This window comes from Corylus avellana, chromosome 7, assembly GCF_965113065.1.
Source record: "Corylus avellana chromosome 7, dhCorAvel1.hap1.2, whole genome shotgun sequence".
Lineage (NCBI taxonomy): Eukaryota > Viridiplantae > Streptophyta > Magnoliopsida > Fagales > Betulaceae > Corylus > Corylus avellana.
In genome coordinates, this window is record NC_142496.1 from 5,847,476 (window position 1) to 5,860,049 (window position 12,574).

At 31.5% G+C, this 12,574-nt stretch overlaps 1 protein-coding gene and 1 long non-coding RNA gene across 3 annotated transcripts; one reads left to right on the top strand and one right to left on the bottom strand.

The window, feature by feature from the left end:
* Nucleotides 1-632: 632 nt before the first annotated feature.
* On the bottom strand, nucleotides 633-2,176 carry LOC132185739 (uncharacterized). Of its 2 annotated transcripts, none has more exons than XR_015912919.1 (3): nucleotides 2,105-2,176; nucleotides 1,656-1,759; nucleotides 633-929 (listed from the first exon to the last, which is right to left on the bottom strand). It is a non-coding gene; the product is annotated as an uncharacterized LOC132185739 (long non-coding RNA). The 2 variants fall into 2 exon arrangements; XR_015912920.1 differs by lacking the exon at nucleotides 633-929 and adding an exon at nucleotides 948-1,099.
* Nucleotides 2,177-7,417: 5,241 nt separating this feature from the next.
* Nucleotides 7,418-11,797, top strand: LOC132185392 (wall-associated receptor kinase 2-like). The gene is made up of 3 exons (XM_088517984.1): nucleotides 7,418-8,353; nucleotides 9,108-9,272; nucleotides 10,474-11,797. Exons 1-3 carry the CDS (start codon nucleotides 7,483-7,485, stop codon nucleotides 11,691-11,693), a joined length of 2,256 nt encoding a protein of 751 aa, XP_088374110.1. The 5' UTR covers nucleotides 7,418-7,482; the 3' UTR covers nucleotides 11,694-11,797.
* The last annotated feature ends 777 nt before the right edge of the window (nucleotides 11,798-12,574 follow it).

A 12,574-nucleotide genomic window follows, 5' to 3' on the forward strand; every position in this document is an offset into this window, starting at 1 on the left:
CGTCTTCCCCCAACCTTTCCGGAATGGTCGAGAATTTCATCAAAATCGCCGGCACACATCCAAGGACCAGATTCCATAGATTTTAGATGTCTCAACGAATCCCATGCTGCACATCTTTTATGTGTCTCCAGGTGACCATAGAAGCCAATAAAAAAACATGGAGTTGAATTAAGAGGAGAAACTACAGTACTAATGTGCCTGTGACTGTAGTTGTAGAGTTCAATCCCCAAACCCTCCTTCCATAGCAATGCTAAGCCTCAGCTTCTTCCAACTCAATCAACGACTATCATATTATTGAAACCCATTCTTCATTTAATCACCAACATTTATTGCTTCGTAATTTGGTTTTCATGAGAAAAATCAAATCGGGACACTTCTCATTTACCTTGCGGCAAAGTTCTCGAATTGTCTCAAGGTTCCCATACCCTCAACGGTGAGATGGTGTTCATACCTTCCAATTCAATCATATAACTAACTTAATAAACAAAAGGGAGGCCTGCGTAAACCATCACTTTAAAGCAAAAACTAACAGAATGCTCACCATACGCCAGCAGCCTCAAACTTTGATTTCCAGTTGGCCTCAAACAAGAATATGTCCAACTAACAGTTGGACATATTCTTGTAATATGTCCTTGAATCTTCATTGAATGAATTCATAAGATCAAACATACATTGATGGAACAAGAGGCCAGGAACATGGGTTTAACAAAATTCCCACGGATTAAAATGTAAAAGAAATATATTAAATTTCTCTAATGAGAAAAATAAAAATAATATTAATTTAAAAATAGAGTAAAAAGTAACAAGCTGAGAAGGTCACATACCTTCCATCATACTTCTTAAGAATGATATTCTTTGTGCTAAGATAAAGTGGCCACTTTTTCTCATAGGCAGATTTACAAAGAATGATTTTGAGCATCCAAAGGAAGCTACAATGATTATAACCCAGATTTACAAATAGAGTAAAAAGTAACAAGCTGAGAAGGTCACATACCTTCCATCATACTTCTTAAGAATGATATTCTTTGTGCTAAGATAAAGTGGCCACTTTTTCTCATAAGCAAATTTACAAAGAATGTTTTTGAGCATCCAAAGCAAGCTACAATGATTATAACCCAGATTTACAAATAGCACAAAATCATTGTCTTTTTCCTAGCCTAGGAAAAAATGGTAATATTTGCATCTCTCTCTCAAGGCATGTTCATTAACAATTTCTCAGTATGGGATAAAAAGGGGCACATAGGCTTGCTCCCTCACTCACTCTTAGCCGACGATTAGGCATTAATCTAAAACACTTTGGAAACACCTAATATGATTCCTCCATGATTGTAAAGATGATGCCACTGAAAGTTAGACCAATCATTGATCTTCGCATGCAATATCTAAGCATATATTTGAACTAAGGTAATATAAAAAATTAAAAAGGAAGAAAGAGAAAAAAAAAAAAAAAATCTTCCTTTTTCTTTTCTTTTTTTTATTCTTTCAAATTATCTTTTTTTGATAAATAAGTTGAATTGAAGAATTCAGTCATTGGTGAATGTCCTCACCTAACAGTTAACGAAAAAAATCAGTTTGTTTTTTTTGACCTAAATAAACCATCCATACCACCGCAATACCGCTAAAACCAAGAAGTGAATCATCTCTAACTGTCATACCTTGGACAAAATTCAAGGATTTGTAGCCCCTCCAATGTAGTTCAAAAGCATAACCCTTCCAGCTGGTGCTCGATTGGGGAAAAGTGATGAGCTATATATAGTTCCTGCAACACCAAAGAAAATCCACATGCTGAATTTGGTAGGAAATTTTCAAAGCATCCTTAACAGAATATTAGTTCTTACTATCAAACTTTTGACTGTTACAACGAATTGCAAATTGCAAAAACTTTAAAAACCTCCACAAATATTTTGATTTTAGATAAAGTCACTGAACAAGCCTTTTCTTTTCCTTCAATTTCTCAGCAACCAAACAAGAAATGCACTAAAGACCAGTCACCACGAGACATCGATTTGTAATAACCCAACCCAAGCATCTCTACAAAACCTCATATCTTCAAGAACCCATACAGAAAATCACAACAAGGAAAGAGAGAGTGTGAGAGAATTACCTCATACCACATCCTTGGTTTCGTAATCCCTTCCTTTTTTGCAAAGACGTACATAAACTCGTGTTGGAGAGAAGAGAGACAAGAGAGAAAGGCGTGAGAGAGAAGAGAGATAAGAGAGAAAGAGAGAAAGGCGTGAGAATGGGTTTGGGGAAAATTTTGGGGGGAAATGAAATGTGTGGTAGGAGGGAATGGTTTTGGGGAAAACACGGCGCCGGCGCCGGTGCCGGTGGAGAGAGAATCTGGGTGGAGGAAGAATGGGGTGGAGGGAAAATGGGTTTGGGGGGAAATTTTTTGGGATGGGGGAATGAAATGGTCTGAAAGTGTTTGAGATTTTGATTTTTTTCTTTTTTAAATTGGGGCAAACGACGTGGCACACGCCACATCAACGGAGCGCGTTACTGTTTATGCACGCCACGTAACCTGTATCACTACTCACAGATAGAGATGCTTGTTGCCTTCTCTATAAAGACGAGGCCATTCAATGTTGTCAGGTCACAGTGAAAACCATAATCGTGATTGAGACTTTTGCAAATGACCAAACGTAAATATCATAATCATGACTAATCAAAGATACCAATTTTGATAGCAACATCTTTTGCATACTTTTTTGGTTTACATGTCCACACAAGAGGGGGAGGGGGGATTCGAACTAGTGACCTCCTTTTCATAAGGCGTGGTTTCTAACCAATTGAGCTACCTCTTGGGGACATCTTTTGCATACTTAAAAGGTGGATTCATGCATTTCAATAATTCGATGACTAATTTCACAAGAGTAATGTTTTACATTTCTACCCTCAAACTTTTTGACGTAAATTTTAAAATTAGTATTAAATTTGAGATTGATTACTATTAAAGTTTGAACCGATATTAAATTTAAAGGGTAAAGTTCATATATTCTCTTCAAACTATCATCCAATTGACGATGTATCCCCCAAACTTTTAATTGTGACAATGCCTCCTTTAAGATTAGCAAAAAGATAAAAATGCCCTTATATATTTCTCATTAAGATAAAAATATTCTTATAAATTCAAAAAATAAATATTTATTTAAAAAAAAAACGAAAATTTTAATTAAAAAAAAAGATTTTTAAAAAAAATTATTATTATTTTTTAAACGAATTTTTTTTATACAAAAAAAAAAAAATTTAAACGATTTTTTCTTTAAACAGAAAATTTTATTTAAAAGAAACAGAAATTTTTATTTTCTTAAACGAAAATTGTTAATTTTTTTTTAAAAAAAAAACAGAAATTTTTATTTTAAAAAGTTATAAAAAAAATTTCCTAACAAAAAAAAAAAAAAAGAAAATTTTTAATTTTTTTCTTATACAATGGATTTTTTTTTTTTTTAATTTTAAATTTGCCACCCTCTGAATTTATTTATTTATTTTAGTTTTAGTTTTTTTCTAGAAGTTTTAGTATTTTTTTTTGTTTTTATTTTACTAAGGGTAGTTTCGTCATTGAGGGAATATTGGCAATTTTTGGTAGTTTGTGAGAGAAATTGTCACAATTAAAAGTTTAGGAGGGACATTATCAATTGAATAGTAATTTGAGGGGAGTATATAAATTTTCCCCAAATTTAAATGTCACGTTAAAAGGTATAAAAATGATCGATGATTATATGTATATCATTTTTCTTGAAACAAACCAACAATATAAAGTATTGAGCCTTGAATGCTTATAAAGAGTAATATTTGTAGCGTCATCAGAAGTATTTTTTTTTTTAGTTATTTTGGTGAGCCAATTTGATGTAAAAGCTTTAAAATCTTCATTTTCTGCCTCACCAATTTGATCCCAAAAAAAAAAAAAAAATAGTGAGTAACCAGTACTCATCACTATTCACCCACCAAATGATTAAAAAAATTGTTTGTCTTTCATTTTATTCTTTTTTTGCTTTTATCTCTTCTTTAATAGTTAAAGAAATAATTAACAAATCTTTGAAAAATAATATTTGAATAAGATAGTAAAAGTAAATTGTTAAAATAATAATATCATTAAGGATGTTATAAAAAAATAAATAATTAAATTAAAAAAATTATATTTTTATTTATTTTAATGAGTAAATTTGGTAAACCTGCTAATAGCGATACCAGGTAACATAAAACCATCGAAAGGCAGGGCTGCTTAAATTGCCTTTCGAGCTTGAAAAAAGATAATAAAAGACTTAAAAGACCTTTGGAAGTCAAAAATGGCAGTTTATTAAAGACTAGAAAGACTGGATTAAAAAAAAAAAGAGTAGAAAGACTTTGAATTGTGCTTAGGCATCGTCAGAAAAGACGTCCACCAGTTAACAAGCTGACTAAAATTCAGTGGGCGTACGCGGTATGCGTTGCAGCACTTGACTAATCACATCAATTTTTTTTTAAAAAAAATTTTTAATTTATTTTTTTGTATTTTTTTTGTATTATTTTTTTAATTTATTTTTTTGTATTAGCTTTAAAATCTTTATTTTTTGCCTCACCAATTTGATAAAAAAAAAGAAAAAAATAGTAAGTAAACAGTATTCATCACTATTCACTCACCAAATGATTAAAAAAATAGTTTATCTTTCCTTTTTTTGTTTTTTTTTTTTTTTCTATCTCTTTCATTAATAGTTAAAGAAAGAATAAACAAATACTTGAAAAATAATATATAAATAAAATACTAAAAGTGAATTGTTAAAATAATAATATCATTAAGGATGTTATAAAAAAATAAATAATTAAAATTAAAAAAATATATATATTTTTATTTATTTTAATGAGTAAATTTGGTAAATCAGCTAATAATGCTACCAGCTGGTAACATAAAACCATCGAAAGGCAGGGCTGCTTAAATTGCCTTTCGACCTTGAAAAAAGATAATAAAAGACTTAAAAGACTTTTGGAAGTCAAAAATGGCCGCTTATTAAAGACTAGAAAGTAGAAAGACTGGATTAAAAAAAAAAAAGAGTGAAGTAAAATAGCATGTCGGTGCAAAAAAAAAAAAAAAAAAAAAAAAGACTAGAAAGACTTTGAATTGTGCTTAGGCATCGTCAGAAAAGACGTCCACCAGTTAACAAGCTGACTAAAATCAGTGGGCGTACGCGGTATGCGTTGCAGCACTTGACTAATCACATCAATTTTTTTTTTTTTTTTTTTTTATTTATTTTTTTTGTATTATTTACCATATATATCGATCCCAAATTACATTTAGTACTTAAATAAGATTTTAAGTTAATAAATTTATTTATTTTTCTCTTTCATCTACTAAAAAAAATAAAATAAAATAAAAAATATATATATATAATTGAATTAAAAAAAGATATAAAAAAATTATTGTGGGGTTCCTTTTAAAAATGACATTCTAAAAAAATAATTTTTTTTCTTTAAATTTAACTTCTATTTAAAAAGTTCAATAAAAATACTATCAAACAATAATGTAGCAATCAGCAAAATTAGACCAAGTCCAACTCCGCTGGCCTTACCAATTGGAGATTTGATGATCATAACATTTTATTAAGAGCAATACTGCAAACTTACCTCTTATATAATTTTTGTACAATTAGGTTGACATAGAATCTTTATAAATCATTGGAACAACTTTAATTAAAAAACAAAACTAATAAATATAATGATTTATGAACACTCTAAATCTACCCAATTTTTAAATTTTACTTTTTTAATTTTTTTTTGTTTTTTCACATTTACAAACAACCTTTTTTTTTTCATTTTTTACTCAGAAAATTTAAAAATAATTTTACTCACATCAACCCACATTTATGTCTTATCAATCTATTTCTTTATCATTTCTATATTGACTGGCCTTTTTGCTTGTGGTAGCTTGATAGAGACTACAAAATTTTTATACAATTAGAGCTTCTAGGTTTGAATGGGTAAGGACCAAAAGATTTATTGAGTAGTGGCTACAAAATTTTATACAATTAGGACTTTTAGGTTTGAATGGGTAGTAAAAAAATAAAAATAAAAAGTGAATAGGGCCAAAATATTTTGTTGGTAGGACCAATAGCGTAAAAAGTAAAAAACCTATACCAGCCACCCCCCAACTCCGTCACTGCTCATAGGTGCTAATTTTCATGTTGCTTACTTACGGATTATATAAAACGGGGGGAGGGGGACTTCGTCTATACTAGCCACCCCCCTCCTCCGTCATTGCTTATAGGTGCTAATTTTCAGATTGTTTAGTTACAGATTATATATATAAAATTGAACTTTTTAAGTGATTTGAAGGAAACTGTAAATTGAGAATTTTTTTTAGGGTGATAGTAGAGATGCGCTAAATGAATATATACTTAACTCTTTTTCTTGACCATTACAAATGGTATTGCACTATATGATACTGTCAATTAACATTGTATGACATATGCGGAACAAGACGGGGTTGACGGGAAGAGTTGATTTTTAAAGCTTGTCACAAACACTACAAAAATTTTCACATTTAATGATATTTGAATAATACCGTTTTTAAAAAATATAACTAAAATGCAACTTTTTAACTCTTCAAACGAATTAGCATTTTAGTGACATTTTCAAAAAAATTACTATTCAAATGTGAAAATTTTTGTAGTGAAACCAACAATATGTAGTGTTGAGCCTTGAATGCTTATAACGCGTAATGAAAGGATTGGCTGCTTAAGTTTCCTTTCGAGGTTGACATAAAAGATTAAAAAAGATTAAATGGCTGCTTAAATAAAATAATAACACGTAAAAGACTTCCTTGCTAGGAAGACTTGATTGACTTGTGAATAGCTATATATCGTAACAAAAGACGTATTATATTTGAATTGTGTTATCGATGCCGGTTTGCATTTTACTGCCTTCGCTTCGTTTGGCAATAATCATTTATTATTCATCAAAATTCTTAATATTTTTATTTTTTATGTTATATCAATTATCTTTTGTTATTATTTATATAAAAATATTATAGAAATAATAGGATAAAATTTTCACTTTTTTATTATATATATATATATATATATATATATATATATATATATCAATTTTTACTACAAATTTCAAGTCATTAAACAATTTCTTGCTAATGAGCGGTACTTATGGCCTCAAACTACAACGTGGCAATTAGCGGAAAGTAGACCAAGTCCAACTCGGTGTCTCCTTCTATTTGTTTATTTTTTTTTCAAAAGTAGACCAAGTTCAACTCGATGTCTCCTTCTATTTATTTATTTATTTTTTTCATGCATATACGTCACCAATGACATATTACATCAATGATTAAACTATCAAGTGGGAGTCGGTGGATTATTTTAATTCACAATATTACTCCTTGCAAGTGAGTTCATCCAGTACTGAGTTTCGCTACAGAGACACTTACCTTTGTTTAAGGAGGAGGCCATTTAAGGTTGTCAGGGCACAAAGAAATTTTACAAGAAGAGAAGGCAAGTGATGGGTTTGCGTAGAATACTATTGCAACAACAGCTGCCGCTTGCGGCCATAATTTTAGCAGCAATAGCAGCAGCAGCAGCATCGGAACCCAATTCGAGCTGCATCAGAAGATGTGGATCGCTTCAAATCCCCTACCCATTTGGAACAAGCGAGGGGTGTTACCTTGATCGATCTTTTCTCATCACCTGTAACAACTCAACACCATTTCTGGCCGACAGTAACGACTTAAAGGTCCTAGACGTATCAATGGATGGTGAAATGCGAGTCTCAAGCAAAATAGCCCGTTATTGCCCCAACGAGCCGGGCTATAACGCCAGCAAAAGCGCTTACGGGGTCGCATTGCTAGACCACTTTCTCATCTCATCTACGAAGAACAAGTTCACTGCAGTCGGTTGCGACACTCTTTCCGTTATTGTTGGTGTTATAGTGGGAGACGAGAATTACACGACTGGATGCTTGTCGCTCTGTAACCGTATTGAGAGTGTTCGCAACGGATCTTGCGATGGCATTGGCTGTTGCCAGACTTCTATTCCACAAGGAATGAGTACTTTTGGTCTGGCTGTTAGCAGCTTGAACAAACACTCCACAGTAGCCGACTTCAATCCATGTGGTTTCGGTTTTGTGTCGGAAGAAGAAGCATACAACTTTTCCTCCTTGGATCTTATGAATTTACAGAACAGAGAGACTGTTCCTGTGGTGCTTGATTGGAAAGTTGGGAATGAGACATGCACAGATGCTAAGACAAATTTGACAAGCTATGGATGTAAGGCAAAACAGAGTGAATGTTACAATTCCATCAACGGTCCTGGATACTTTTGCAATTGCTCCTCAGGCTATGAAGGGAACCCATACCTTCATGATGGTTGTCAAGGTAATCATATTCATCTGCTTTTCTATGTCTTTTTTATCTTTTTTCTTTTTTGAGAAAGTTCAGGCCCATTTGAAATTGTAATTTCAATAAGTGCAATTTTAAAAATTATAAATCATAAAAAAAATTAAAATACCCCTAATTTTCGTTTTTTTTTTTTAAATTTTTTTAAAAATTTTTTAAAGCAAAAATTAAAAAGAAAAAAGAGCACGCGGGTTAGGCCAGACCCAAGCGGGTCTGGCCGTGACCCACTCTGTGTCTCAGCTAGATTTTTTGTTTTTGTTTATTTGTTTGTTTTATTTATTTATTTTTTTTTGTTTTTAAATTTGGAAGTACGGATAAATTTAGAATTGTTTTAAAAAGGTCAGGAGTATAAATGTCATTGTCTTATTTTTTTAACGTTTTAACTTACGGATTGGTCCAAATTGAGAGCAATTGAAAGTTAAGGGGTCCAAATTGAGAGATTTTAAAGTTTGGAGGAGGGAGGAATTTGTCAAATCAGGTGAAAGTTCAGGAGTCTTTAATAAAATTACTATTTTTTGTTTTTTTTTTTTTCATTTTTCTTAATTGAATTGGGAAAATGTTACAAAGAAGGGTCTTTCTTATTTTTAATCCTAATAAAAGAAAGAATGAGAAATTTTATGAAAATGCTACCAAATACGTATAAAGTGGATCCGACCCATTTTACTAAAGCATAGTGCTCAAACATATATATTACTAAGTTGGTTAATTGTATTGCTACTGTTCTTTGTTTCAGATATTAATGAGTGCGAAATTTTAAAGCCCTGCAATACGACATGCACCAATACTCCGGGCAGTTATAAATGTGGTTGTTCCAAGGGGTACGAAGGTGATGGGATGAAAAACGGGACAGGGTGTCGTCCTATCGTCAGTAATTCTAGGAGGTTAGCTATTGAACTGGGTAAGTATATACATATATAAGAATTGTATTATAATTATTTAGGAAAAAATCATACCCAATTCATACGTTTTTATCTTATTTGAATTTAATCATTGGCTTTTCAATTTCAAGAATATCATCTTTAGATTTTGGCCAAGTTTAAAATAGGTCATTCTGTCACTTCATTGTCCAAATTAACAATTTGTCATTTACCACATGTCTCATCTGATAAGTCAAAAACACTCCAATACAAAGCCAAGTCAATGAGTGTTGAGTCATTCATTCATAAAGAAATTAATTTTTTTTTTTTTTTTTTTTTTAAAAAAAAACTATTGATTTGACACATAGAACTTAGATAAACAAAATATTGAAAACCTAAAGAACAAACTCATGGTAAGCAAGACTTTAGTTTCGTAGATTTGACATTACATTTGGGTGTTGAGATAGAAGTTGACGTGTCGAATGAGACACATGTCACATAAAACAAATTATTAATTTTGATGGTAAAGTGTGATAGAGGGACTTATTTTAAACTTAGGCAAAATTTAAGAACCTTATTCTTGAAATTGAAAATCCAAGGACTAAATACCAAATTAGATGAAAGCGTAAGGACTAAAAATGATTTTTCCCTAATTTTTAAGACCAATTCTTTTTTTTTTTCCTTTTTTTTTTTTTTTTTTTTTTTGCCTAGAGTAAAAAACTCATCCCAAAACTAAAATATTAATAAACAACTTAAAATACATAATATTTAATACTATTTTTACAAATATGTCACTTCAATTTTTTTTTTAATTAAAAATAAATAAATAAACGCCACCCACTACACATTATTCAACATTTTGTATATTTTAACACGAAACTGCATATAAATATTTTGACATTTGATCCGCTTTTAAAAAAAGTCACTCAATTTTAATAATAATAATCCTAGGGAATTAGTCGTTTTTCACTCGTTAATTTCTTCCGTTACATTTTCTATCAGGATTCTAATATAAGCCACTTGAAATATCAGCTATATATATATATATATATATATATATATATATATATATATTAAAAAATTGTTTAAAAGTTGATTGAAACGGATATGTATGAGCATTGTGAAATAGTTATGAGATAACAATGTAGTATATAACATTACTTATTAATCTTGTCAAAGTATATGTTGTAACAAAGACAATGGTATTGATTTTGATCCAAATGCATGTTTTAACATTTGTAGGCGTTGGCATAGGCCTCTCAGTATTCCTCGTGGGAGGGTTTTTGATATACTGGGGACGGAAAAGAAGAAATCTCATCAAGCTCAAGGAGAAATTATTCCGACAAAATGGTGGCTTAATATTACAACAACAACTCTCAAATCACAGAGGCTCTATAGAGCCAACAAAAATCTTTAGCATAGAAGAGCTTAAAAGGGCCACTAACAACTACGATGAGAGAAGGATTCTTGGCCAAGGTGGTAACGGAACTGTTTATAAAGGAGTATTACCAGGTAACAAAGTAGTTGCCATTAAGAAGTCTAAAGGGTTTGATCATAACCAAGCTAAGCAATTCATAAACGAGGTGTTTTTACTTACCCAAATTAACCATAGGAATGTGGTTAAGCTATTAGGATGTTGCCTTGAAACAGAAGTACCCTTATTAGTTTATGAATTCATTGGAAATGGGACACTTTTTTACCACATTCATGATAAAAGTCCCTCGTCCTCACTTACATGGGAAAATCGTTTGAAGATAGCAGGAGAAACTGCAGGTGCACTTGCATACTTACACTCTGAAGCTTCTATGCCAATTATTCATAGAGATGTAAAAACTGCAAATATACTTCTAGATGATAACCTCATTGCAAAAGTGGCTGACTTCGGAGCTTCAAGGCAAATTTCTCTTGATCAAACAAAAGTAACCACTTTAGTTCAAGGAACTTTTGGGTACTTGGACCCAGAGTATTTCCATACTGGCCAACTAACAGAGAAAAGTGATGTCTACAGCTTTGGTGTTGTTTTGGCAGAGCTATTGACAGGTAGGAAGGTAATTTTTTCCGATGAGACAGGAAGTGATAGAAATCTTTCTATGTCATTTGTTTCTACAGTGAAAGAGGATCGCCTATTGCAAATTCTTGACGATCACATTATAAACGAGGACAATATTGAGGACCTAAGGGAAGTGGCTATTCTTGTAAAGAGGTGCTTAAGTGTAAGAGGAGAGGATAGACCCTCTATGAAGGAAGTGGCAATGAAGCTGGAGGGTTTGAGAATTATGAAAAAGCGTCAACGGGAAAAGGCCGATCTCAATGCAGAAGAGACCGAGTACTTGCTCACTGAACCAAAACACTATTTTAGCATTGATGTTGGCACTGGCACAGGTTGTTCTTCTACCGACACAACTACTGGGTACGATAGCATAAGAAACCATCCATTGCAACCACCGGATGACGGCAGATAGAATAGCTGAGACAGAAGATCATTTAGTAAATGTGTTAGTGTGTAAGATGCCATGTGTCTGTGCACCTACTACCTAGCTGTTATATAAAAATATGTGTTACCTGCTTTCTTTTTTGCTCTAATGATCAACATTTGCATCATTTGATAAAATCAATTATTTATATATCTAATTTTTGTACTATATATTAGGCATATGACTATAAATGGAAATCCCATGTTTTGCTTAGACCATTTCAAGCTGATGCTCAAAAACTCGTAGATATATTGTATATATAAAAACATTGGCCGAATTGGAAATTTTTTGCCAAGTTGTTTCGATTTGTTCAAATTAAATTTTGTTAAGGGAAGGTTGAGATTTTTTAAATTTTAAATTTTTGTATATATATATATATATATATATATATATATAATTTTTTTTTTTTATTATGGATAATATCTATTATAATTTGATAGATATTAACGTGGCATTCGATGATTTCGTCAAAAAATTAGATGGATCATAGAAGCAAGGTGCATGGATCTATTTGTTATTTTTGCGTGCAACAAAAAATTTTGTGTACAGTTTTATACTACAGAAAGCTTGATGCAAATCGGTATAAACACGTAGGTTGATGTTTCATATTTTGCTAAATAAAAATCACTTGGAAAGAGAAACAAATAAATGGAAAATAGTTAATATTAATTACACATTTACTTGCTCTGTTTTTTCCGATCTTATGAAAATTGAATAGGCCCTACCCTTGCGGTGGTTTCAAGAAAATCAGTAATGCCTCTTATGAAAATTGAATAGGCCCTACCCTTGCGGTGGTTTCAAGAAAATCAGTAATGCCTCACTACAAACTTATTCTAGAGGGTGATTCTCTGGAGGTTGTAAAAGCGCTG